Source organism: Pogoniulus pusillus, chromosome 23 (assembly GCF_015220805.1).
Source record: "Pogoniulus pusillus isolate bPogPus1 chromosome 23, bPogPus1.pri, whole genome shotgun sequence".
NCBI lineage: Eukaryota > Metazoa > Chordata > Aves > Piciformes > Lybiidae > Pogoniulus > Pogoniulus pusillus.
The window spans coordinates 19,845,595-19,872,845 of record NC_087286.1 but is presented as its reverse complement, the minus strand read 5'-3'; the positions used below and the strand labels follow the sequence as shown (position 1 = coordinate 19,872,845).

General features: G+C 46.7%; 1 protein-coding gene across 6 annotated transcripts in view; it reads left to right on the top strand.

The window, feature by feature from the left end:
- DPP6 (dipeptidyl peptidase like 6) overlaps positions 1 to 27,251 on the top strand; it is a 547,256-nt gene that overhangs the window by 286,791 nt on the left and 233,214 nt on the right. The window contains exon 1 of one of the 6 annotated variants that reach the window (XM_064162830.1): positions 17 to 542. The exons of the other annotated variants lie outside the window; for them this stretch is intronic. Within the exon in view, the coding sequence (XP_064018900.1) occupies positions 486 to 542 (57 nt within the window). The 5' untranslated portion in view covers positions 17 to 485. Of the gene's footprint in view, positions 1 to 16; positions 543 to 27,251 lie in introns of those variants that run through there. 6 annotated transcript variants of the gene reach the window in all.

Genomic DNA, 27,251 nt, shown 5'->3' with positions numbered 1-27,251 from the left:
CTGCCTGGCGAGCGGCTCTGCACATCAGCAGCCAGCGGCACTTCGTGCTCCCAGGCTGCCGGGGCATGCGCAGCGCAGCGGCTGCCGCCGTGGAGGTGGGGAGCCAGGACCACATCGCTGCCTCCCGGCTCGGAGCTGCCAGTTGCTGGTTGCCAAGCAGTTATCATTGTTTCTGTGACGATTGCAGAGGCTGTTGCTAATTGAAGAAGCCCCCACAGCATCCTTCTCTCTGCTCCTGCTCCTGCTTTTATTTTGGGGGCTCAGGCAGGAAGGCAGCTAGACTAGTGGCTTCTTACATTGCCTTTTTATTTCTTTTTGTGGGGGTGGGCAATTTCTCAGCTGATGATTTAGTGATGGACTAGTTACTCATCCTTATCCCTTTAGTCTTTGTGTGTGTATATGTCTGAACACACACAGACAAGCTTACACACACACACACACTGTAAAATCCTGTTTGCCACTGCAGTGGGCACAAATAGGTGAGCATGACTACAGCCAAGGAGCAAAATGCATCAGGGAAACAAGCCCAACAACAGGAACAGGTAATGCTTCTTTTCCTCAATTTCAGACAAATACAAATTTGCATTGTATAGCTCTGTGCTTCTTGTAGGATTTTTCCTTTCTCTCCCTCTCTCTCTCTCTCTCTCTCTCTTTCTCTTTCTTTCTTTCTTATTTTTAATCTTGGTGTGCGTTCCTAAAATTGACAACTGAGTCACCAGCCAGTGGCAGGAGGAGAGTGCTGTGTAGCTGGGTTCAAGGTCTGCTTTCTCTGTGTGTGTGGAGGCTGGAGGGGGAAGCTGAAATTGTGCTATTTTTAACAGCCTGCACCTCTCGCTGAAGGCTGTGGAGGTTTGCTCTCTAACTTGTTCCTTACCTAGTGGTGGTGGGGTGGGGGGAAGATGTTGGGACAGAAGCCCCCTCCTGCTGAAGGGAGAGGGTAAGGCTCTTTTGCAGCCCCTCTGCAGATGGAGGTAAAACCTGCAGAAGTGGATTTCAGCTTCTTACTTTGAAATGCACTTTTCAGGGATGTTTTTGGGTCTGGCGTTTTCTTGGGGGGACACTTTCTGGGACAGGGTTTGCTCAGGCTGTGCATGTGCAAGCAATGATTGGGGGGGTGGGCAAAAAGCATTTGTAAGTATCTCTAACTCCCACTGACTTGGGGGAAAATTGCAATGCTCACACCATATCTGAACTGGATTTGTTTATTTCTCTTGGTAAGTGCTTTATGTGTGCCAGTAGAGGTGGAACGTTAGAGTTAATTTTGGCTGTCATTCCTGGGTTTTGGAGGCTATTCTTATCTGGGTGCACTCACCAGGGCAGAATGAAGTCAAAACTTTCCCTGTCAAAAAAGCAGAGGGTGAAAAAAAAGAGGGCTGGGGGGCTGGGGTGTGTGTGTGTTTGGAGGCATTTCCTCAGCTGTAGATAGGCATAGGTAAAAAAGGATGGCATAAGGGAAAGTCTGGTTGCAACCTCTGAGCTCCAGCTGAGGATGCTACAGGCTCCTGGCACAGTGGCAGATCAGCAGCTCCATCCTCCTCAGCAGCAGCTTCCCCTCTCTGTGTCCTCCCCATGCCTGGGGGAACCACGGAGGAGCCTGTATGCTCCAGTTCTTCAGCTGTCATCATCTCCTTAAGACAGGGGAAGTTCAGCACTTCAATCTTTGGTTAGGACAGCGCAGGAGGATAATTTAAACAGATCTCTCAGGACAGAAATTAATTCTTAAAATAGTTCCTTCTGGCTTGATAGGCTGAGAGCCTCACCAGTTGTTTATCTTTCACCTCTTTATTTTTCCCCCTAGTCCTTCATTTTATAGAATTGGGGGAGGGAAAAGCAGGAGAAGGCAGCAGGCACCACAAGTAGCATCACATAATCTGCCTTTTCAGGGTGACATTTTACTAACGGCTGAAACAGGCTCAGTGGTTCAATGAAAACAAGAGGAAAGCAACTTTGACACTGAGGGTAAAGGAACTGTGCCTTTCTCTACCCTTCCATCTGCTGGGCTTCTGTGCTTCTCTGTCCACTGCTTTTGGAATAGGTATTTTTGTCACTGTGTGCTGCAGATTAAAATGAGCGTAGCTTTGTTTCTGGGCAGCAGGGGTGTGTGAGTGAACAAAGAGAGCTGGGGAGCTCTCCCATTCTTCTCCAAGCTGTGTGGAAGTGTTGGGGTTTGCAAGTCAAAGACGTGTAAGTCAGTTGCCTTTCGCAGAGGAGCAGTGGGTTTAAGTAGTGCTCCCTGCCTGGTGCCATTTTTGCTGCTGGCACACTCTGCCTTTGCTATTTTGCTTTTCCCATGTGAAGTAGAAAATGCCCAGAATAGCTCTTTTAGTACGCTGCAGAGTCTTGACTGAATGTGTGCTCTTACTGATGGAGTTGCAGCTATACCCGTATGGTATGCTTAAATACTCTCCAAGTACCTGCTCCCTCTGCTCTGCTCCAGTGTGACCATGGAACAGAAATATTGAGCATGTATCAGTGATATTGATGAATATTGCTCTCTGAGTCTGTGAGGAGTTTTGCTCACTCCCATGTTTTTTTCCAGTTTGGTTGGTTTGCTTTCACAATGCATTGTTAGTAAAATGGCTTGACACTGGAGGGTTGAATCCAGTCCATGGGTTTGAATGCACTTTCATCTTCCAACACCAAAAAGCAGATCTAAAACCTTGCTTAGAGCAGTCCCTCGATGAAAAAGGACTCAATCCAAGTTCTGTTTCCAGCTGAAGTTCTATTTCCAGGCTTGTGCATATTAAGAATTTCTGAGATTTATTTGTTTTTTTTTTTTCTTGCTTAAAATTGATCAAGAGACTGAAAATTGTAGCTGGGGGAACATCGAAGTCCAAGTGCTGCTCTGTCTGTAGAAGACTGAGTCTTTTTCAGATGCAGCAGCTGCTGCTGTCATAAGAGATTGTGACCGTTCCTTTTCCACGTTCCTTGCAGTGACATTCCCTGGATCCAGAGGCAGGCAAATGACACAGTTGGCTTAAGTCTATGCTGCCTCCTACCATGCTAACCCAAACAGAAGCTGGGCACAAAAAGACACTGCAGGAGGAGGGTGGGGAAAGTTTGCAAACATCTGCAGAAGCTTTGTGAGCATGAACTGAACAATCTCATTCAGAGCTGTGTGTCTGAAGTGAACTGAACATGCAAATGAAGGCATGTTCTGTCTTGAGACTTACAGAGATCATCATTAGCCAATGACTGGGACACGCAGGTAAGCAATTCACTGCTTACCTGCTTGAAGCCAGGCATCAGGTGTCCCTTTCTTCCCTTTTAAATCTGTTTCTAAGCAGTTTCCTTCTGATAGACCATGTTCACCTCCATGCCAGTTAAACTACTCTGAGTTTGAAGCCTTTATCTCCTTGCTTGTCTGTTTCATGAGTCTGAATGTTAACTCTTTTGGGCATCACGTGCAAAAAGCCTGCTGTCTCTCACTGTGCAGTTGTGACTGCTTGATCAAGATGTAAGTTGAATGTGGCTGCCTCTGTACCCTTAGCACACTGTGCTCTGGCACTTGTATGGTTTCTTGTTCTAATGGCTGGAGCTGGGTACCATGCAGTGAGTGTGCTGGTTTGAGCCTAGCTGGGATATTTGAGTGAGAAGAATTGGATGCTAGGCTGTGAAGAGGAAACAGTGGTGATGGCTGCTGCACTCATAGGCTTGCTGAGATGGCTAAGGACAAGAACATAAATGTAGGTAAGGGAGTTGCTCTCTGTCTCTGGACTGTATGAACTTCTCTTTCTAACCTGACTAATCCATCTGCTTCTTAACCCCCCTGGCTGACCCTCCAAACTACCTCGAGCATAAGGCAAAGTCTGGGGTAAGGCAGAGGGGTGGGAGAAGGTGGAAGGGTGGTTGGGAGCCCCTCCTGGGCACTCTGGTTTCTGGGAGGGCTGCTGTGCTTCTGTATCACTTTTGCACTGGTATGTTTCTGTCTGTAGCTGCAGAGATTGTAAATCTCTGCCTGTATCTTGAGCTAAGCTGTGAATATGAAGCTTCATTCAAAGGTCCAGAGACGCTGAGTCTACTCCGGGTGATTGTCTTAAATGGGGCAGGGGGCAGGTAACACCCAAACCATCACAGTGAGCAATGATTACAGTTGTCTTTTTGCTAGACTCGGGGCTCAGAATGCTGTAGAACATCCTGAAGACACTATTAGACTTGAGATCTTCCTTAAGAGGGCTGCTGAATCTTGTTCTCTGTCTTGGGGCTTGCTAGCTGCATGTGTGAATATGCCACTGAAACCACTCCCTTGAAAAAGGAGAAGAAAACAGCAGCAACAGGTCAAGTGCTGGGTCAACGTGCTTTAGTAATTTACACTGACTGAGTAGCTTTGTGTTTTAACATAAGCCTGACCATTTGTCATCTCAGTTTAGCCCAACTCTTGTTCCTGTTAATGGCCTTTGGAGTGCCAATAGCACTGCAGTCGTATGTGGAAATAAGGAGGCTGATTTCTTCACAAAGATGTGGTAATAGGCATAATCCTAAAATGAGACTTTTTAGCTATTCTGGAAAATGAGTCAGCACATGGAGGACAGCAGGATCACTGATTCTCAAAGAACACCTTTTATAAAGCATAGTTAAAGGGTTGATTGGTTAATTGGGTACTTGAGCGCTTAGAATAGATGATTGTTCCTCTTTCCTTTGCTGTGCAGAGAAGAACCATCATGGACTTACAGAGGGTGAGATGTGCAGGTGTCCTAGACAGGGTTGTTAGAGATTTTTCACATGTAAAAGACCACAAATTAAGTAAGGAGGCAAAAAAGCTCGAGGGCTGCCTTTTGTTCAGGTGGGCTCTGTGGGGGAGTGGAGTCAGAGCAGTAGGACAGTCCCACTTTTAACTGTCATTAAGGCAATACAGTTTGAATTTGGCAGAAGAGATGGAATTCCAAATAATAGGTGTCTTCAGGGGGAGAAAGAAGACATTTAACTTGGAAAACCTAGCTTGGACTCAGGAATAAAGTGATGGAAGGATGAATATTTCATGCTCCTAATGTTCCTCTACCAATCTACTTTGCACAAATAGGTTGTAGTACCTTGAAGAGTGGCTGAGAGCAGCCAGGAAGAAAGGGATCTGGGGCTGATGGTAGAGAGTAGCTGAACATGAGCCAGCAGTATGCCCAGGTGGGCAGGAGAGCCAGTGGCATCCTGGGCTGGCTCAGGAGCAGTGTGGCCAGCAGGACAAGGGAAGTTATTCTACCCCTGTGCTCAGGCCACACCTTGAGTACTGTGTCAGTTCTGGGCTCCTGAATTCAAGAGAGATGTTGAGGTGCTGGAAGGTGTCCAGAGAAGGGCAACAAAGCTGGTGAGGGGCCTGGAACACAGCCCTGTGAGGAGAGGCTGAGGGAGCTGGGGGTGTGCAGCCTGCAGAAGAGGAGGCTCAGGGCAGAGCTCATTGCTGTCTGCAACTACCTGAAGGGAGGCTGTAGCCAGGTGGGGTTGGGCTCTGCTGCCAGGCACCCAGCAATAGAACAAGGGGACACAGTCTCAAGTTTTGCCAGGGGAGGTCTAGGCTGGATGTTAGGAGGAAGTTGTTGTCAGAGAGAGTGATTTGCATTGGAATGGGCTGCCCAGGAAGGTGGTGGAGTGGCCGTGCCTGGAGGTGTTCAAAAAGAGCCTGGCTGGGGCAGTTAGTGCCATGGTCTGGTTGATTGGCTAGGGCTGGGGGATAGGTTGGGCTGGATGATGTTGGAGGTCCCTTCCAACCTGGTTGATTCCATGATTCTATGATAAGAGTGGGTGCTGTTGGAGTACCTAACATACCATCTGGAAGTGTGCCTCTGTTGGAGTAGATTTCTCCAAATAAGAGAAACAGGCTGCACTTCAGGCTCATTATGCTTACTCTCCCCCCACATGGGTGTAATTCTGGTAATTCTGGGATTCCTGTAGCAAAGCACATCAATCCCTGTGCTCTCTGCTGTCTGTATTCAAGGTCATAAATATCCTCAATCATTATGAGCTCAGTCCTGTGCTGTTATTTCATCCCCAGAGTAGATTAAACTAAAAAATACAGATGTGCTTAGAGTGGGAATTAGTGTGGGGCCACCCCATGAGGGTGAGATAGTTTTGAGGTCCCAAATATCCATTTTGAACAGAGAGTTATTTCAAACTGGTTCCAGATTGATGTAAATGTCCATTAATGCTTGAGCAGCATCTTCTCCCTTAGCTTCATCCAGAAGGAGAGCAGTCTGTGTGCTCTGAGGACAGCATGAAACATGAGCTGGAGCATGGTAGATAGGTGCAACTGAAGGATTTGGTCAGTAGTGCAGCTGTGAATTGAGCAGAGGTTCTGGAGGTGCATCACTTCTCTTGAGTAGGGCTGAGGGAGATGCAGTCAAATAAATGTAACTGAATGCAGGCTGGGTTCCTATACCTGAAGATGCTCTTAAATTGGTTTTATTGTCTTATCCTGTAAAATGTGACTCAAAGTCCTTGCAGGTCTGCTCTGCTTACCTGAGTGCTGCCCAGAAAATAATCATCTCTGTGTGCCAGATGTCATGGTTGGTTCAACATGCTTTACCCAGAGGATTGCAACAGTACTGTTTCTTTCTGACACTAAAGCCTGCTTACATCACAGGAGCATTACAAATTGGCTCCAAGTAGTGCAGGATCCCTTTCTGTTGTGAACAGGCTGTGGTGTACAGCAGGTTCAAGGTGCACTTTTTATCTGTTGAAATAGGGGAGGGATTTGCTTGTCAGTACCATTCCTGGTGTGTGCTGGAGCACAAAGAGCCTCTACTCTACATTTTCCTAGCAAGGTTTGAGATTACACTTTGGAGTTTTACATTCAGAAGCAGATTGAGCTGTTGATGTGCTACAAAAGATGCTCCTGATGTGTGGTGCCATAGGCTGGCACAGTCAGTCTCCCCACTGCAGTACCCCAGTGGCATCAAATCCACGCAGAGGAATTAAAGAGCGTTGTGTCATACCTCTGCAGTACCCAGACTGAGCAGTGGGCTGAAAGAAGCTTGGCCTGGAGCTGTTGAAGAGGTGGGAGGGAGTCTCCCAGGAGATGAACTAATTTAGCTTATTAACTCAGTGACTTGTGATAGCAGAGCTCCTACAGTCTTGGCTGGAGCTGAGAACTGTCATATCCCAAAGGTGAGTGCCTCCTGGTGAGAATCCCTTCTCCTCCCTGTTTTGCCACACTGTTCTGGCTCTCATCATTACAGCTGTGCAGAGATCAGGGAGCAATGTCCACTTCTGAAAGAGGAGAAATCTAACTCTGACTTGAATCAAAAGCAAAGGAATCCCAGAATCATAGAATCAGCGAGCTTGGAAGTAACCTCCAAGCTCATCCAGTGCAACCTAGCACCCAGCCCTGGCCAGTCAACCAGACCATGGCACTAAGTGCCTCATCCAGGCTTTGCTTCAACACCTCCAGGCATGACAACTCCACCACCTTCCTGGGCAGCCCATTCCAAAGGAGCTTTACTACTTTTCCTGGAGCTGTTTAGTGTTAGTTAATTCAGTGCATTTTGTTTTAAACAGAATTGTGCACACAAGGCAGTGCTGCTTTTTCTGGAGGACAGCTCTCTAAATTACCTCTTAGTGTAGGCTCAGCACAGGCTTTCCCCAGGAAGTCACAGGGAACATTTGTGCTTCGTTCTGTTAATGGTATCTGATCTGTTTCCCCAGAGATTAAATTTCCTTAATAGTGCTCCTGAGAACACTGTATTCAAGGACATGAAATTGCATCAAACTGTCAGTCTTTCCCAACTGCTAATTTGCCATGAGGAATGCAGGCAACTAAGCTACGGGAAGGGGTGATACATGGAGCATATGTGGCGTAGAAGTGGAATCACAAAAGCAGACTAGAAGAGCTCTTTTTGGTGGTCAGTTCTGGAATGGGAGTGCTTCTGTAAGACTTCAGATGTGTCAGGACTGTGTAATAGGAGATGAGCTTCTAAGCACACTGCTTCTAAGGATTGTTATCATGGAATCATAGAATCAGCCAGGTCTGAAGAGAGCTCCAAGCTCATCCAGTCCAACCTAGCACCCAGCCCTGGCCAAGCAACCAGACCATGGCACTAAGTGCCCCAGCCAGGCTTGGCTTCAACACCTCCAGGCACAGAGACTCCAGCACCTCCCTGGGCAGCCCATTGCAATGCCAATCACTCTCTCTGCCAACAGCTTCCTCCTAACATCCAGCCTAGACCTCCCCTGCCACAACCGCAGGCTGTGTCCCCTTCTTCTGGTGCTTGTTGGCTGACAACAGAGCCCAACCCCACTGGCTACAGCCTCTCTTCAGGTAGCTGCAGACAGCAATGAGCCTCCTCTTCTGCAGGCTGCACACCCCCAGCTCCCTCAGCCTCTCCTCACAGGGCTGTGCTCCAGGCCCCACAGGCTTCCACAGGATGCTCATTGAGATTGTGTACCCTTTACTCTTCACCTGCCCCTTTACTGGTGAGATGGGATGTGCTCTGCCTGCTGCTCCCTCCATTCCTAGCAGGGCTACTTTGTTTTGCCATCTTCCTTGTTGAGTCTTTACTTGGCTGGTGGAACAGAACAGAATAATTTGTCTCTGAAGCTCAGCAGTTATCTAGGAGTCATCAGTGTGCTTGAACTCCACAAGAAAAACATCTTTCTTTATTTACTTGATTTTTATGAAGGAACATTCCTCCTAAGCATCTTAGACCTTGTTGGAGGTGTGGGCCATTAGCAGTGCTCCGGCAGCTTTGTGAACAATGCTGTTCCCTGCCTTTGCTTCTTAGGCCTTTAGTGCTGCTGCTTTGTGATCTTTGTGGTGCAGTAAGCTGTGGTGAAGCATTGTCACTCTGGACGATGTGAGAGGAGGTTGCCCTTTTTAAACAGCGCAGAGTGCAGTGATATTTATTGCTGATGCAGTTTAGGCTCTATGCTTTGTGTTCAGGTCTTTTGTTCTTTTGCCCTTCCTTTTTATCCCCTTCTTTTCATCCTCTCTTTTATCCTTTTGTTCTGCCTTCTCTGATTCTTGAGTGGAATTTAAGTGAAATAAATTAAGAGAAAGGACTGTGCCAGCAGCAACAGCAGAGGAAAGCTGAGTGTGCTCCTTCTCTGAAAGGGTGCTGCAAATGGGGAGGTCTCCTCACTGCTGAAGTGAGAGGAGTTCCTTTATTAGTCAAATTTGGAGAGGGATCTATGCTTGAAAGCAATGAATGTGGGGAAGAATGGAGAGGTGAGCATCAATTTCTGATTGAAGAGGAAAGTTTGGGCTGGATTAGCAGGTAGGTTCCAGTAATACCTCAGCAGCTGGAGCGTGTGGTTTAGTGCTTCTTGTGCTGCAGACTTCCACTGTGGCTCTGAGCAAACGTATTGGATCCTCAGTGAGTAGCTGCTGTCCTGCTGAGGTAGCTCATTGTCACCTTAAAGTGGGGGGGCAGAGGGGGAAGGGAAGGTAGTGGTCTTCTGAGGACAAGTGCATGAAGTATGAAGTTCTGAGAGGCTGTGGTAACTCAGGCTGCACAGGTGCCTGAGATATCAGAGCGATGTACTGCTTGACATTAAGAGAAACGTAGGGAAAGGATTGCAGGAGAAAACCTCAGAGTTAAAACTCATTCTGAAGACTTAGATAGGACTAAAGAATTCCAGCAGAAAAAGATCAAGATACAGGGAAATCCTGGCAGGACTTCAGGTAGTTCTAAGCAAACTTGCAAATGAGAGGGAGATAATGTATAGAATATTGAGGCTTTATCTGATTCTAAGATTTGGGGAGCTTGAAGCAATTCTGTATTTTGAGGTGAGAGATTCATCTTTCAGCTCTCTTGCATAATGCAAAGAGACCTTTCCTGAGAAAGAGTCATTCTCTTTTTCTTTGTTTGTTATTTTTATTTCCCAGGAGGAATGCTGTGCTGTAATTGGGAGCCCTAGAATCATAGAATCAAACAGCTTGGAAGAGACCTCCAAGCTCATCCAGCCCAACCTAGCACCCAGCCCTATCCAGTCAACCAGACCATGGCACTAAGTGTCCCAGCCAGGCTTGGCTTCAACACCTCCAGGCACAGAGACTCCCCCACCTCCCTGGGCAGCCCATTCCAATGCCAATCACTCTGTCTGCCAGGAACTTCCTCCTAACATCCAGCTTAGACCTCCCCTGGCACAACTTGAGACTGTGTCCCCCTGTTCTGTTGCTGCTTGCCTGGCAGCAGAGCCCAACCCCAGCTGGCTACAGCCTCCCTTCAGGTAGCTGCAGACAGCAATGAGCTCTGCCCTGAGCCTCCTCTTCTGCAAGCTGCACACCCCCAGCTCCCTCAGCCTCTCCGCATAGGGCTGTGCTCCAGGCCCCTCCCCAGCTTTGTTGCCCTTCCCTGGATGCTTTCCAGCACCTCAACATCTCTCTTGAATTGAGGAGCCCACCGAGATGAAATAGAAAAGTAAATGGAGGGTTGGTGAGCCCAGGATAGGTGTGGTCAAGAGTAAAGCCAAAACCTTTCAGAAGTGCATGCCAAATGCTGAAGCTCAGGGCCCAGGAGGCTGATGAAAAACATCTTCCTGAAAATCAGTTTGGAGGCTCTGAGCCAAGGCTGAAGCCCAGAGCCTGCAGTTAGAGAGAAAGCCCTGACAGAAGGTGTGGAGAGATCTTTAAGTGTGATGGCAGTGGAGAAGTTCTGGCTATTTCCCACAGACATTTGCAGAAGTCCTTCATAGATTAAGAATAATGAGAGGAGAGTGGGACAGTGACTGTGAGCAGTCTGGGGAGTAATGGGAATTACAGCAGAAGTGTGATTTGATTTGGTGGTGAAAGGTGCTTGTGGAGGAAGCAGCAGCAGATAGGCAAGGCAAGGCAGGCAGGCATAAGGAAGCAGAGTACACATGGCAGCATCCTTCATCCTCCCACAGGGAGAAAGCAGCAGGAACAGTGAGGTGGGATGAGGAAGAAAATCACCTCTGGATGTGTTTACAGGGTTATGCTTGGCATGATGATCTGTACAGCAGCCAAGGTGTGCAGAGAAGCAATGACACTTGTCATTCCCAGGAATGCATTCAGTGCAACATCTCAGCAGGTCTTGCCACCTTCCTGAGGGCTCACAGTGAGAGAGTAGCTGCTCTCTGTGCAGCATGAGCATGCTGTGATGCCACCAACAGAGAAATAAGCTGCAAGGTGAGCACTTGCTGCAAGTCTTGTGTGGCAGAGGGACTTCAGGGCAAAGCTCATTGCTGTCTACAGCTACCTGAAGGGAGGCTGTAGCCAGGTGGGGTTGGGCTCTGCTGCCAGGAAAGCAGCAACAGAAGAAGGGGACACAGTCTCCAGTTGTTCTGGGGGAGGTCTAGGCTGGATGTTAGGAGGAAGTTGTTGTCAGAGAGAGTGATTGGCATTGGAATGGGCTGCCCAGGGGGTGATGGAGTCAGTATCCCTGTAGGTGTTGAAGCCAAGCCTGTCTGGGGCACTTAGTGCCATGGTCTGGTTGATTGGCTAGGGCTGGGTGCTAGGTTAGCCTGGATGAGCTTGGAGGTCTCTTCCATCCTGGCTGATTCTATGATTGCCTCTTCTCTTGCCTTTGCTGGGCAGTCGTGTTGTGGCCTTGGGCAATACACTGTCTCAGTATCTCTCTCCATCCTGCTGCACACTGCCTTGAGGGAAGCAGTGAAGATGACTGTTGTTGCCAGCACTCAGATATGCTGCCTTCAGAAATACTTTGTCTCCCAGAGAAGTGCTTAAATAATGCATTCACTACAGACACTGGCTTCTGTCCCCTGGCTTGTCATGAGAAAGAAACAACAGCTGTCTTTGCTGGAGTTCTCAGAGGAACAAGAGGAAATGAATTAAGGTCCTCTTCTTGCCCAGGAAAAGGTCTCTGTTTCCATCATTGTGCCTTGTGTTACCTATCCCTGAGTGCCCTGATTGCCTCTCTTTGAGACAGCCTGTGTGCTCTGCACAGGAGCTACACTCCCTGGCAAGGCATGGCTGTTTCTGTTAGGAGAGTCATAGAATGGTTTAGCTTGGAAGGGACCTCAAGGATCAGCCAGTTCCAAGCCCCTGCCATAGGCAGGGACACCTCCCAGTAGAACAGGTCGCTCAAGGCCTCATCCAACCTGGTCCTGAGCACCTCTAGGGAGGTTGTGGAGCACAGGAGCACCCAATGTGATCTTTGATCACATTGGGTGCTCCTGTGCTCCACGACCTCCCTGGGCAACCTGTGCCAGTGTCTCAGCACCCTCACTGCAAACAACCCTTTCCTAACATCCAGTTTCAGTCTGCCCTCTGCCAGTTTAAACCAGTTACCTCTCATCCTGTCATCACAAGACCTTGTCAATAGTCCCTCCCCAGCCTTCCTGTAGCCCCCTTCAGATGCTGGAAGGTCATCTTGGAGCCTCCTCTTCTCCAGACTCAACAGCCCCAACTCCTTCAGTCTGTGCTCACAGCAGAGATGCTGCAGCCCTCTGAGCATCCTCCTGGCCCTGCTCTGGACACACTCCAGCATCTCCACATCCCTCTTGTCCCAAGGCCTCCAGAACTGGATGCAGTAGTCCAGGTGGGGTCTCACCAGAGCAGACTAGATGGGGAGAATCACCTCCCTGGCCTTGCTGGCCACACTTCTCCTGCTGCAGCCCAGGCTCTGGTTGGCTTTCTGAGCTGCAAGTGCACACTGCTGGCTCCTGTTGAGCTTCTCATCCAGAAGCACCCCCAAGTCCCTCTCCTCAGGGCTGCTCTGCAGCCACTCTCTGCCCAGCCTGCATTGTGCTTGGCACTGCCTCGACCCAGCTGCAGGACCTTGTGCTTACTTCAGAAGAGTTAAACTTTAACATTCAGAAACCTGTTAGAAAGGGCAAGAGGAAGATTTTGAGTGAAACAGTAAAAAGAAACAAATCTGAAGGCTAAAGTGTTGGTTGCATTGGGTTTTTTTTCCCCCTCCAGCTTACTTCCTTACCTTTGTCAGTCTCAAAACAAATTGCTCTTGCTTTTGTGGTATGTATAAAACTAAGAGAGAGAGAAATAGAAGTCAGTTTGATATAAAGATTCACAGTGCTTTGAGTAAAGTAGTTCATATTACTGTTGAACTGCTGCAGAGCTTGAAATTGGAAGAGATAATAAGCTTTCATCTGGAGCAATTAGTCTGCAGTTTTTGACTCCATTACCTTCACTTGTATCTGTGGCTGAATAGTTACATGCAGGTACTTAAAGCTTAGTTGCAGTATATTATAGTCAAAAGTGAAATCACAACTTAGGCATTAATTCATTGTTAATTTAGCTTGTCAGAGGTGCCATAATAAACATATAATTGGCTGGGGGTGAAATACATACAGTAGCATATTACATGCAATGCATTTGTGTCTTTAATTTAGCTTAATAGCAGACCATGAGCAACCTCTGAACTCTTTTTTTGGTGTAGGGTTTAAAGGGCTCTGAAACTTAATGTGGTTGTCTTAATTAATGAATGGTACATTAAATTATAGCCATCCCCAAGCATGCTGACAGCTTTACACTTTGGGCTTTCTGTTTTCATGGCCAGGATCAAATGGGTTATTCTCAAGTGCATATACAACCTTTTGTGAGTACTGGGAGAGAGCTCAGGGATGGACAGAGAAAATGGATTGCAGCTGAGCCCGTGTTAAAATGAGAGGGAAAAGAGGCATAAAGCCCTGAGTTTTGGATTGCACAAAGTCTATAACAAAGCAGGTGGCAAAGCTTGAAGGACACAGTAAGCAAAAACTTGAGGTTTTCATTATTCTGAGACAGTGCTAATAGATAATAAGGGAGAAGTTGCTCAAGGTGGGGAAGGATCATAAAACTTATTTTTGTCATTGCCTAGCTTTCAGGTTCTGTAGATTGTACTGAGTGTAATAAGCACTGACTCATAGAATCCTAGAATCAGGCAGGGTTGGAAGGGACCACAAGGAGCAGCCAGTTCCAACCCCCCCTGCCATGCCCAGGGACACCTTACCCTAGATCAGGCTGCACACAGCCTCAGCCAGCCTGGCCTTAAACACCTCCAGCCATGGGGCCTCAACCACCTCCCTGGGCAACCCATTCCAGCCTCTCACCACTTTCATGCTCAACTTCCTCCTCATGGCCAGGCTGGTTTGCTCATCATTTGTTTCAAAATATCACTTTTTATGCCAGCAGGCTTCCAGCCTCTTGCTTGTGAGGGAATAATTTTTACCAGGAGGCCAGCAGGACAAGGGAGGTTCTTCTGCCCCTGTGCTCAGCAATGCTCAGGCCAACCCTTGAGTGCTGTGTCCAGTTCTGGGCTCCTCAATTCAAGAGAGATGTGAAGATGCTGGAAGGTGTCCAGAGAAGGGCAGCAAGGCTGGTGAGGGGCCTGGAGCAGAGCCCTGTGAGGAGAGGCTGAGGGAGCTGGGGGTGTGCAGCCTGCAGAAGAGGAGGCTCAGGGCAGAGCTCATTGCTGTCTGCAGCTCCCTGAAGGGAGGCTGTAGCCAGGTGGGGTTGGGCTCTGCTGCCAGACAACCAGCAACAGAACAAGGGGACACAGTGTGAAGTTGTGGCAGGGGAGGTCTAGGCTGGATGTGAGGAGGAAGTTGTTGTCAGAGAGAGTGATTGGCATTGGAATGGGCTGCCCAGGGAGGTGGTGGAGTCACTGTGCCTGGAGGTGTTGAAGCCAAGCCTGGCTGGGGCACTTAGTGCTGTGGTCTGGTTGCTTGGCCAGGGCTGGGTGCTAGGTTGGCTGGTCTTGGAGGTCTCTTCCAAGCTGACTGATTCTATGATTCTATGAATGTTCACACTGGTTGTCTCCTGCCCTTGAGGTGAGAAGTGCCTCGAATGGATCCAAGTCAGCCCAGTGGCAAACCTCATGCTAGGTAGTATTCTTCCTGTAAATTCCTCTTGCTTCATATAAATTCCTGTAAGTTCCTAGAACCTTTAGAACTTTTCCAGTCAGTTGCAAGGCTCTTAGCATCTAAGTAAATAAATTGTCATCTTGGGTGCCATGCCAGAAAGGAGCAATTTTGCTTTTTGCTCTTCAGCATCCTAATGTGAGTTCTAGAGACTACAGCAAAGAGTTGCTGTCACAAGCTAAGATCAGATTTGAGTTTTCACTCTTCACTCTGCTGTCAATTTGAGCTGTTTGATGCATTGGCTTTTTCTTTCTGCAAAATGCAGTTCACTCATGCAGGGATATTCCCACTAAATCTTCTAACTCCAAGTGTAGTTCATTTATGTGCATCTTCAGTAGAACAGAAAACCAAAAAGGATTTAAATCAAGATTTTAGGGGATAGAGAATTACAAAATGATGGTCAAAAAAAGCCTGGATGGAGCATTTAGTGTCATGGTCTAGTTGATTGGCTAGGGCTGAGTGCTAGGTTGGACTGGATGAGCTTGGAGGTCTCAGTGCCATGGTCTAGTTGATTGGCCAGGGCTGGGTGCTAGGTTGGACTGGATGAGCTTGGAGGTCTCAGTGCCATTGTCCAGTTGATTGGCCAGGGCTGGGTGCTAGGTTGGACTGGATGAGCTTGGAGGTCTCAGTGCCATTGTCCAGTTGATTGGCCAGGGCTGGGTGCTAGGTTGGACTGGATGAGCTTGGAGGTCTCTTCTAACCTGCTTGATTGATTCTGTGATTCTATGAAAACAAGCAGTGCCATTGTTCTCTAAGTTGTTTCTGCTGCTAAAATGTGCAATAAGCTTCTGGTTTAAGCCTTAAAGGTTTAAAATATCTGAAAGCTGAAACTTTTTGTCCCCATTTGTGATCCAACTGGAGGTAATTACTCCCCCAGTTAATATCAGAAAGCTCTTTCCTATCTTACCCTAGAAGGAGTTGGCTTGGCTGGTTGCACAGTCTGCAATAAAAGCTTCTGGAGATACTGGTTTATATACACAAAGAGATGAAGTAATTGAGCTCCACAGGCCATGTAAAATCCACATGAGAAATAACTCATGGATTTGAGGCTAAAAATACATGCCTAAATGAATCCTAGTGGGATGCTTGGTGCTAGTCCTGTCACTGAAACTAGAGTTTATTTCTCTTTGCTTTGTTTCCATAATAGCTGCTTTGTCATCTTGCCTTGACCTCTAGAATGAAGGTTTGAGCAAGAATCAGTCCCTTCTTTGGCTCTGTTGCTCTGGCATGATCTGCTGTAAGGCACAGTTGTGTGTAAATACTGCAGAGAAGAATAGAGGTGGCAGAGGTTTGGGGGGGCAGTTGATAGGAGAATGTAACAAAACTACACAAGAGTGCTCTGTCTCTGGGCAGCCCCTGTGTGGAAAGACAATGATATACATTCTTCATACCATGCTCCAGATAAGGTTTCATTCCATTCTATCCAGGCTCTCATATTTTTCATCACAAATGCCTATGGATTGCAAGAAACACAGACTCTAATATGCCCTGAGCCTATGTGGTGTCTTTCCTTGACCCATTTCATAGAATCAGTCAGCTTGGAAGAGACCTCCAAGCTCATCCAGCCCAACCTAGCACCCAGCCCTAGACAATCAGACCATGGCAGTAAGTGCCCCAGCCAGGCTTGGCTTCAACACCTCCAGGCACAGTGACACCACCACCTCCCTGGGCAGCCCATTCCAATGCCAATCACTCTCTCTGCCAACAACTTCCTCCTAACATCCAGCCTAGACCTCCCTTGGCACAGCTTGAGACTGTGTCCACTTGTTCTGTTGCTTCTTGCCTGGGAGAAGAGCCCAGTCCCAGATGGCTGCAGCCTTCCTTCAGGTAGCTGTAGACAGCAATGAGGTGGTGGAGTCGCTGTGCCTGGAGGTGTTGAAGCCAAGCCTGGCTGGGGCACTTAGTGCCATGGTCTGGTTGATTGGCTAGGGCTGGGTGCTAGGTTGGACTGGCTGAGCTTGGAGGTCTCTTCCAACCTGGTTGATTCTATGACTCTATGATGTCCAGGTCCATCTGAACACGTGAGTCTGAAAAGTTTCAGCTCTCTGTGTAGCATAGAGTTGGTAAATAATGCCCGGGGGGGAAATAGTTGAGTCATGATAAATTGTTGAGCATCCAAAAGCTATTGTGGTTCTCACTGGGGACCACTGAAAGCTCAGTGCTCTTGAAACCCCAGCCAATTATGTAGGTGCTTATGCACAGGCTGTGAAGGCTCATTTTCCTTGTGTATTGAAAATGATAGGCTTTCAAAAGCTTCCTCTTTTTCGTAGCCTTTTATGTATTCCCTCTCTTTTCTTCTGAAAACACCTAAAAAGGCTGCATACTTGAAGCAAACACACTTGAACTGCTGTGTCCTCTAATTATGGGGTTTAATTTCAGGAACCTGAGGGTGGCCTGCTGGTCAGTATTAAGGAGGAGGTAGCAGTTCCTCAGATTTTAGGGCAGTAGGTAATCCTGTTGAGTTTTGCCTCCTGCTTTGCATTCAAGAGATTACAGTGGAGCTGAGTGGTTGTGTGTAGTTTGGTTTCTGTTATAATTGGAATCTAACAGATCCTGAAAGACCTCAGGACAGCAGATACTCTAAAGTATCTCTTACTCTTTTGCTTTCTTTTTACTCTAAAGTAGCTATTTATTCTATTAACAGTAATGGAATGTAATTCTAGGGTGTGGTTATTTAAATACAGCCTCCTTGCAGAAGGCTGTGTGGTGCTAAACCATTGCTTTCCACCTGTAATATTAATACCCAGTGTGTTCTTTGTGCTTTGTGTCTTCAATTTCATGTTAAAAATGTTCTTCCTGACGTCTCAGTGATGTTTTAGCCTGCAGAAGAGGATGCTCAGGGCAGAGCTCATTGCTGTCTACAACTATCTGAATGGAGGCTGTAGCCAGGTGGGGTTGGGCTCTGCTGCCAGGCAACCAGCAACAGAACAAGGGGACACAGTCTCAAGTTGTGCCAGGAGAGGTTCAGGATGGATGTTAGGAGGAAGCTGTTGTCAGAGAGAGTGATTGGCATTGGAATGGGCTGCCCAGGGAGGTGGTGGAGTCACCATCCCTGGAGGTGTTGAAGCCAAGCCTGGCTGGGGCACTTAGTGCCATGGTCTGGTTGACTGGATAGGGCTGGGTGCTAGGTTGGAGTGGATGAGCTTGGAGGTCTCTTCCAACCTGGTTCATTCTTTGAAAGCAAACAAAAAGGCAGGCTGGTGCAGCACTCTCAAAACATGCCGTATCTGTAGAGCATAGAAGAGTGCCCTTCCCCTGCAGATGGGTTTAAATTGGAAGTGGTTTGCTGTTTGTTCCTGAAAGAAGGAGAATTTCATGATACCTGCTGCTTTGCATCAGAAAAACTTCTAAGTGCCCCAGATGCATGCTTTGCAGTGCCAGGAGGAAATGAACCCCAGAACTGCTGGTTGGGTGCACTGAGCTAACCTCCTCTCACACCCAAGTGCATCTCAACCCTTAATGAATTTAACCTCCATGGCAGGGATGCTGGCAGAGCTTCTGAAGCCTGCTTACTCTTCCTAACTATCACAGGCTACACACTTACCTTTAATTTGTGATTCTCCTTTCACAGAGAGAGGGTGCAGGCACAAGGAGATGGTCCAGCTCTGTTTCAGACCCAGTGCTTACTCCCTGCCTCCCAGGTCTTCAGTGCTTTCACCAATGAATCATAGAATCATGGAATCATAGAATCAGTCAGGGTTGGAAGGGACCACAAAGATCATCTAATTCCAGCCCCCCTGTCATGGGCAGGGACACCCTACCGTAGAGCAGTCTGTTCAGAGCCTCATAGAATCAGTCAGGGTTGGAAGGGACCACAAGGATCCTCTAATTCCAGCCCCCCTGTCATGGGCAGGGACACCCTACCCTAGAGCAGTCTGTTCAGAGCCTCATAGAATCAGTCAGGGTTGGAAGGGACCACAAGGATCATCTAATTCCAGCCCCCCTGTCATGGGCAGGGACACCCTACCCTAGAGCAGGCTGCCCACAGCCTCATCCAGCCTGGCCTTAAACACCTGGGAATTAGTCTTCCTCCTAGAAAATTCAGTATCTCCTGTGCTCACCCAGGAGTGACAGGAGTATTTTATCACCTACAAGGAGTATTTTATAACCTACAGATGTATTTGCTTCCCTTGAGGGGCAGAATGTATCTCATTCCTTAGTGGGCAGATGTGAGCAGGGCTGCCTTTAGATGTCCTGCTAGACAGATGATTCTGCAGCCACAAGTCACTGGTCTGGGAAAAAGATACATGAGAAGGCTTCCAGGAAAATCCCTGACATTTCTCTCTTCCTGGTCTTCATAGCATGGCAAAGCAACTGCACTTTCAGTGAGCTACAACTAATGAGGACAAGGAGGGCCTGGACAAAGCGTGGAGGCTGGAGGAAAGGGAGCCTGCCCTTGGAAATAGATGTGGTGTGTTAAGAATCTGCATGTGGAGGAGAGGAGAAATCATGAGTGAAATTATCCATCACCACCCCCTGTTCCTTGTTCTCTCTGGCAATCCTGCATCTGAAACCACAGGCAGCTTCTATCCTGCAGTACTCTGGGGGGTTCCTCTCCCCTGCAGCTCTAGCAGTGCTACCAGCACAGAGCAGGCTGGGCAGCCCTGCAGCTTCCAAAGGATGAGGATTCTGGCCCTTGGCTGCCTGCACTAAATGCTCCTTTGGAGAAATCTTTCCCAATTAAGTGAGATAATCCTTTGCTGTAATGATTCCAAAGGACTCTTCTTTCTTGGCTTAACAGTTCAGTTGTCCTGTAGGACAGTTCAGATGTAGCTGTAGGACAGCTGGTTTGGCTTCTCATTGACTAACTTTGAGTCCTTCATAAAGGTTCATCATGTGAAAAGCACACAAGATACCCTTTTGTTTTCAGTGCATCTAGGTAATGGCAACCAGTGCAGACCAACAGGCCCACATAAATGGACATACACACCTAAAATCATATAACTATAGAATAACCATAGAATCATAGAATCAACCAGGTTGGAAGAGACCTCCAGGATCAGCCAGTCCAACCTAGCACCCAGCCCTGGCCAGTCAACCAGACCATGGCACTAAGTGCCCCAGCCAGGCTTGGCTTCAACACCTCCATGCACAGTGACTCCACCACCTCCCTGGGCAGCCCATTCCAATGCCAATCACTCTCTCTGCCAGGAACTTCCTCCTAACATCCAGCCTAGACCTCCTCTGGCACAGCTTGAGACTGTGTCCCCTTCTTCTGTTGCTGGTTGGCTGACAGCAGAGCCCAACCCCACCTGGCCACAGCCTCCCTTCAGGGAGCTGAAGACAGCAATGAGCTCTGCCCTGAGCCTCCTCTTCTGCAGGCTGCACACCCCCAGCTCCCTCAGCCTCTCCTCACAGGGCTGTGCTCCAGGCCCCTCCCCATCTTTGTTGCCCTTCTCTGGACACCTTCCAGCACCTCAACATCTCTCTTGAATGGAGTGGCCCAGCACTCAAGGTGTGGCCTGAGCAGTGCTGAGCACAGGAGCAGAAGAACCTCCCTTGTCCTGCTGGCCACACTGCTGCTGAGCCAGCCCAGGATGCCATTGGCTCTCCTGGACAAAATAAGATTTGGGTCAAATTTTGAGGAAACCTGAGTAAAAACAAAGCCCACATATCTAATTCAGAGTTGCAGTGAAGCAGTCTGTGATATTCTGGTGGATTATGGATGAGAATGATTTTGAAGTGCAATACTGATGAGTTTGCCATCTAGGACTTGGTTTCAGTTGCAGAGGGTATCCAAAAGGGCATAAGCACTGAGAAAGTTTCTGTGTGCTGCTGAGTGAGCGCCTTAGCCAAAACTTCCCCAGGTTCCATAGTTCTCATTTGCCCCATGTCTCACCCCAGAGCCCAGCTGGGTGTATTTCCTCAGCATGGCTCTGAATTCTAGATTCCTTTACTCTTTGTTCTGCCTTTCAGAAGTGCTAGATATTTCTTGCTGCAGTTGAACTAGATAGGAGCTATACTTAACTATAGACAGTTATGATAATTACTCTGGAAAAAACCCTCTGATCTCAACTGTCTGAAATTGGGCATCTTAAATTAGCAAAATGTTTGACCTTAATCATTCCCTGACTCCTACTCCCCATCTGTGCAATGGGATCATTTCTTTTCACCACACAGAGGTGCTCTTCAAGGGGAGTAAAAAGTACTTGAAGCACTGACTTACTGAGTCTTGAGCTCCATGAAACCACTGGGAGCAGGTCAGTACCTCTGCCTTTAAAACATGCTGGGAGTCTGCACTCCAGGTAACTTCATAGATGCAATGGTGAGGACCAGATCAAATATTGTTCACTGTGAGGGTGACAGAGCACTGGAACAGGCTGCCCAGGGGCATTGTAGAGTCTCCCTCTCTGTGCCATTCAAAACCCAACTAGATGTATTCCTGTGTGATCTGGTCTAGGTGATCTTGCTCTGGCAGGGGGGGTTGGACTCGATGAGCTTTTGAGGTCCCTTCCAGCCCCTGACATTCCATGATTCTATGACTGATTCTGTGATTGATTCTATGATCCTATGGTTCCATGATTCCATGGTTCTATGGTTGATTCTATGATCCTATGGTTCTATGATTCCATGGTTCTGTGATTGATTCTATGATCCTATGGTTCTAGGATTCCATGGTTCTGTGATTGATTCTATGATCCTATGGTTCTATGATTCCATGGTTCTGTGATTGATTCTATGATCCTATGGTTCTATGATTCCATGGTTCTATGGTTGATTCTATGATCCTATGGTTCTATGATTCCATGGTTCTATGATTGATTCTATGATCCTATGGTTCTATGATTCCATGGTTCTGTGATTGATTCTATGATCCTATGGTTCTATGATTCCATGGTTCTGTGATTGATTCTATGATCCTATGGTTCTATGATTCCATGGTTCTGTGATTGATTCTATGATCCTATGGTTCTATGATTCCATGGTTCTATGATTGATTCTATGATACTATGTTTCTATGATCCTAAGATTCTAATATTGATTCTATGATTGATTTTATGGTTCTATGGTTCTATGATTGATTCCATAGTTCTATGATCCTATGATTCTATGATTGACTCTATGGTTCTATGATTCTATGATCCTATGAATGATTCTATGATCCTATGATTGATTCTATGATTCTACGATTGATTCTGTGGTTCTATGATTGATTTTGTGGTTCTATGATCCTATGATTGATTCTATGGTTCTGTAATTCTATGATTCTATGATTAATTCTATGGTTCTATGAATGATTCTATGATCCTATGCTTGATTCTATGATTAATTCTGTGCTTCTATAATTGATTCTATGAGTCTATGATTGATTCTGTGGTTCTATGATCCTATGATTGATTCTATGGTTCTATGATTGATTCTGTGGTTCTATGATTCTATGATAGATTCTATGATTCTATGATTGATTCTATGGTTCTGTAATTCTATGATTCTATGATTAATTCTATGGTTCTATGAATGATTCTATGATCCTATGCTTGATTCTATGATTAATTCTGTGCTTCTATAATTGATTCTATGAGTCTATGATTGATTCTGTGGTTCTATGATTCTATGATCCTATGATTGATTCTATGGTTCTATGATTCTATGATTGATTCTATGACTGAAGAGGCCTCATTATGTGTGAGCAGCAGCAGCTTGGTGCAATAGGAGGTGGCTGTAAGAGTGTGAGGGGTGTAACTAGTCTCCAGCACAACCCATATGCACAAAAGGCTGTGTTACACTTTATGGCCCCAAGGGCTTAAATCTGACGTTTCCCAATTAACTGCCTGTGGATGAACCATAACCTTAAGGGAGGGCTGGGTTTTTTTTCTGTTGTTGTTGTATAGAGGTGAGATATTCAAAGGCATTTGTCTCTTTCCTGTCTCTCTTGCCATTAATGAGAGCAGAATTGCCTGGATCGCTTTAGTGGGAGCAGAGTTAGAGCAGTATTGAATACTTCCCTCTTATAAATCATGATTTATGATGCTAATTGCTTGAAAAATACACTGGGAAAAATGCAGTACTTGAACTCAGCAAAGCTCTTGCCATTCCTTAGGGCTGCTAGCTTTCTCTGTTTAGAACAACCTTGTATGTCAGGTGCTAAAATGAGGTGTAGGCAGTGTGTATTGTTCTTTGCTAGTGCATAACATGAGTATGTACAAATTCTCTTCTTAACCTTGAATGGAGAATTTCACTGACCCAATTCTCAACAGCAGAAACCTTGAGGCAACCTAGAGAGGTTTCTTTTTAATCTGCTGTTCACTTAGTGGTATTGAAATGACCCAGAGTCAAGTTTTAGTATTATTTCTATCGCAGCAAGCAGCAGAGATCAAAACCTTATTGTGTCAGGGCTTTATCAGGCAGTGCCATGAAGATCTGGTAGTGTAAACTGACAGGTGGGAGTTTTCCCATTGCTGTGTCACACACAGGAGGCAGAATCTGGGCTGCAGGGAGCAGAACTTTTGTTTGCACTCAGGAAGAGGAGAGATTTTCTCAATCTCAGACCTAAGATCTTTAGTAGCCACTAGCAAAATCCAGAGCTATTGGGTCAGAGCTGTAATTTCAGCAGCATTCCCTCATTTCTCCTTTGCAGATACACATTTCTAGTTTGCATGCAGAGATCTGGCTTGGGTTTTTTCCCTTCATGACCCTTTTAAGACTACTTCTATCCCTTACATGTGCAATGTCTTATGTTAATAGCAGGGCTGTACTCCAGGCCCCTCACCAGCTTCATCACCCTTCTCTGGACACATTCTAGTATCTCAACATCTCTCTTGAATTGAGGAGCCCAGAACTGGACTCAGCACTCAAGTGGTGGCCTGAGCAGTGCTGAGCACAGGGGCAGAAGAACCTCCCTTGTCCTGCTGCCCACACTGCTCCTGTGTCAGCCCAGGATGCCATTGGCTCTGCTGCCCACCTGGGCACACTGCTGCCTCATCTTCAGCTCCTCTCTCCCAGCACCCCCAGGTCCCTCTCTGCCTGGCTGCTCTCAGCCACTCTGTCCCCAGCCTGTAGCACTGCTTGGGGTTGTTGTGGTCAAAGTGTAGAACCTTGCACTTAGCATCCAGGGTACTCCTGTCCTACTCAGATGTTTTATTGTAACACATTAATATGCATCTTGAAATACCACCTGAGGGTTGGGAGCAACTTAAGCTGTATTGTGCTGGGCAGAAATAGGAAATAACAGCAACAGTCATGTCCCCCAAAAACCTGTTGTCTGAAAGAAAATCTGGACCATGTGGAAGAAATGAGTAGGAGCTACTGGAAGAGAAGCAGATGACTACTTATGAGATAAATATAAGCAGAATGAAGACAAATGTGGAATAATTCCAGACAAAACTAGAATTTACTCAGTAACAAATATTATTATCTTGATGAGCTGCTCTCTCCAAAAAGAGAAGTGTGGTGGGGTGGAGAGAGCTGTTTTAATGTGCATCATTGTGAGTCTGTGTGCATGGCAGTGCTTCTGATTTCTTCCAACTGCAGCTGAGACAAAGGACTTACAGCTAGCTTGGAGCTAGATAAAAGTGCCACCAGAAAGCTCAGTTTCTCAAGGTGTCTTAAGGATAGGCATGATTTAAGTTGTAGACCATTGCACTGATCAAAGTGAAGCTGCTCTCTGCCCCCTTTTTCATCCATACCCTTTGTGTTTCTTCTCATCCCTACTAACATAAATGCATCAATTATGTATCTGTAATGAATAAGATATAAGTTGTTATTGCAGTTACTGCTTTCTCAAGGCTTTCTGTTGCTGGTCCTGTCAGATTTATAGGAAAATCCTGCACACCTGACTCATGCAAGAAGATCCATTGAGTTTAGGGGTGGTATAATTAAATACTGTTCATGTAATAATGACAGGTCACAGAATCATAGAATCATAGGATCAGCCAGGTTGGAAGAGAGCTCCAAGCTCATCCAGTCCAACCTAGCACCCAGCCCTAGCCAGTCATCTAGACCATGGCACTAAGTGCCTCATCCAGTCAAGTGTAATCTTCATGTAATAATGACAGGTCATAGAATCATAGAATCAACCAGGTTGGAAGAGACCTCCAAGCTCATTCAGTCCAACCTAGCACCCAGCCCTAGCCAGTCAACCAGACCATGGCACTAAGTGCCTCATTCAGTCAAATGTAATCCTCATGTAATAATGAGAGGGCTGCTCCTCAGCTGAGACTTTGTCCAGCAGCATTCACTCAATTTTAGCAGTACCCATAAAAGTGCATTGTGTTTTCTCTGCATTTCCTCCTTGTGTGAGAGAAGAGAGAGCCATAAAATGGTGGAACTTTTCAGTCCTGCATTACTGTTGGGATATCACAGTCTGCATTCTTTGTACAAGGATTCCCTGCTGTGTGCAACCCAAGGGAGGCAATTCACTGCAGGAAAGGCAAACCTAATTTGGAAGCATAAAAGATCATTTATTTTGTGCATATCTATGCTTGCATTGTTTGTAGTTTTAACAGATGCTTGAATTATAGAATCATAGAATCAACCAGGTTGGAAGAGACCTCCAACATCATCCAGGCTGACCTAGCACCCAGCCCTAGCCAATCAACCAGACCATGGCACTAAGTGCCCCAGCCAGGCTTGGCTTCAACACCTCCAGGCACAGAGACTCCACCACCTCCCTGGGCAGCCCATTCCAATGCCAATCACTCTCTCTGCCAACAACTTCCTCCTCACATCTAGCCTAGACCTCCCCTGGCACAGCTTGAGACTGTGTTCCCTTGTTCTATTGCTGCTTGCCTGGCAGAAGAGACCATTTTAAGCCTCTGTTTGTCAGAAAGGAGCATCACTGAAGCGTGGAGGTAAAATGACAATGCCTTGGTGTGTACAAGGCTTCAGGGCTGTGTGTCTGTGTCTGTGTATGGAGATCCATTTACCTGTATGTTTTGCATGGGGCATTATAGAAATCTTCTCTCTGATTTCCCCTCTATTATACACAAGACTTTCTTTTTCATTCTGCAGAGAGAATTTTCAGTCACATTAACACAGGTTATTATTTAAACTTGTTCTCAGTACTTTGCTCTGTGCTTGGGGCATCTGTTTGAAATGCTCTGCTACTAATTTGCTTCTTGTTCAATAGGTTTGTTTGGGGTAAAGTCCCTTTGTAAGCTGTATTTTGATTCAAGAGGGAAGCTCTTGGTAGCTTGGGTTTCCTTCACTGAGGCAGCAGGTGTTGGCTGCAGGGCACTCATGGAGCTGGTGGCAGCAAGTGGCTTGTGGTTAGGTATGGTAAGAATGGTAATTTGCAGCTCTGTGTGCAGAATTTAGTTGCAGATTGCTCCTTTCCTCCCAGCACATTTCAGAATCCCAGAATCAAGCAGGTTGGAAGAGACCTCCAAGATCATCCAATCCAATCTATCACCCAGCCCTGGCCAATTAACTAGACAGGACAGGGCTGGGTGATAAGTTGCATTGGATGATCTTGGAGGTCTCTTCCAACCTCAAAGGCACTTAGATAGGAGTCCCTTTTGTTTGTTTGGTTGGTTGTTTTGGGGTTTCTTTGTTAATCTAAGGCAGTGGTCTCCTTTCTCACTGCTGGCATTTTATTCTTCCCTTCTGCACAGTTGTGACTGTCCTATGCCATCTCTTAGCCAATCTATTCTCTGCTGTCACTCTCAGTTGCTGAATTATCTCTTGATCAAGCAAATCAACATTATGGAAGATGAAATTTTGTCCTAGTTTACCAAAAGCAAGCAAGGGGACAGCACATAGCCTTAAATTGCTGAACTGCTAACCTTCATACACAAAGATAAATACACATAACTGCAGAAGGGAGATTAATGAGGACACATCTCTGACCTGAGATAGTCCTTAACTTCCATCACACACTCAGAACTGAAATGATGGACATGGCCTAATGTGCTAGTTTGGGGCTAGCTGGCATATTTTGGTGAGAGGAATTAGAGGATAGGCTGTGAAAAGGAACCAATGGTCATGGCTGCTGCACTCATAGGCTTGCTGAGATGGATAAAAACAAGAACACCAACACAGATAACAGAGTTGCTCTCTGGCTCTGGCTGCCTCCCTTCTCTCCCTAACCTACTGTCTGTGTAACTAATCCTTCTGCTTCCCAACCCTCCTGGCTGATTTTCCAAACTCACCTTGAACATGAGGCAAAGTCTGGGATAAGGCAGAGGAGTGCAAAGGAGGTGGAAGGGTGGTTGGGAAGCCCCTCCTGGGCACTCTGGTTTCTGGGAGGGCTGCTGTGTTTCTGTCACTTTTAACTTGTATTTTGCTATCTATATTGTAACCATCTGCTTGTATCTTGTGCTAAACTGTAAATACAGCTTCATTCATTCATTCACTTTCCAGATCACCTGAGCCTAGTCTGGGTGATTTTCTTAAGGGAGGGTGAGGGGTGAAACACCCAAACCATCACAGCTTATCTGGTTCATATGAAGGATCAGGGATTTTGCTTCTACTTGCAGGTAGTTCTGCATTTGCAGACTCCTGATTCATTGCTCATGTTGATACATGGCATGAGCTGGTTGCTGAAA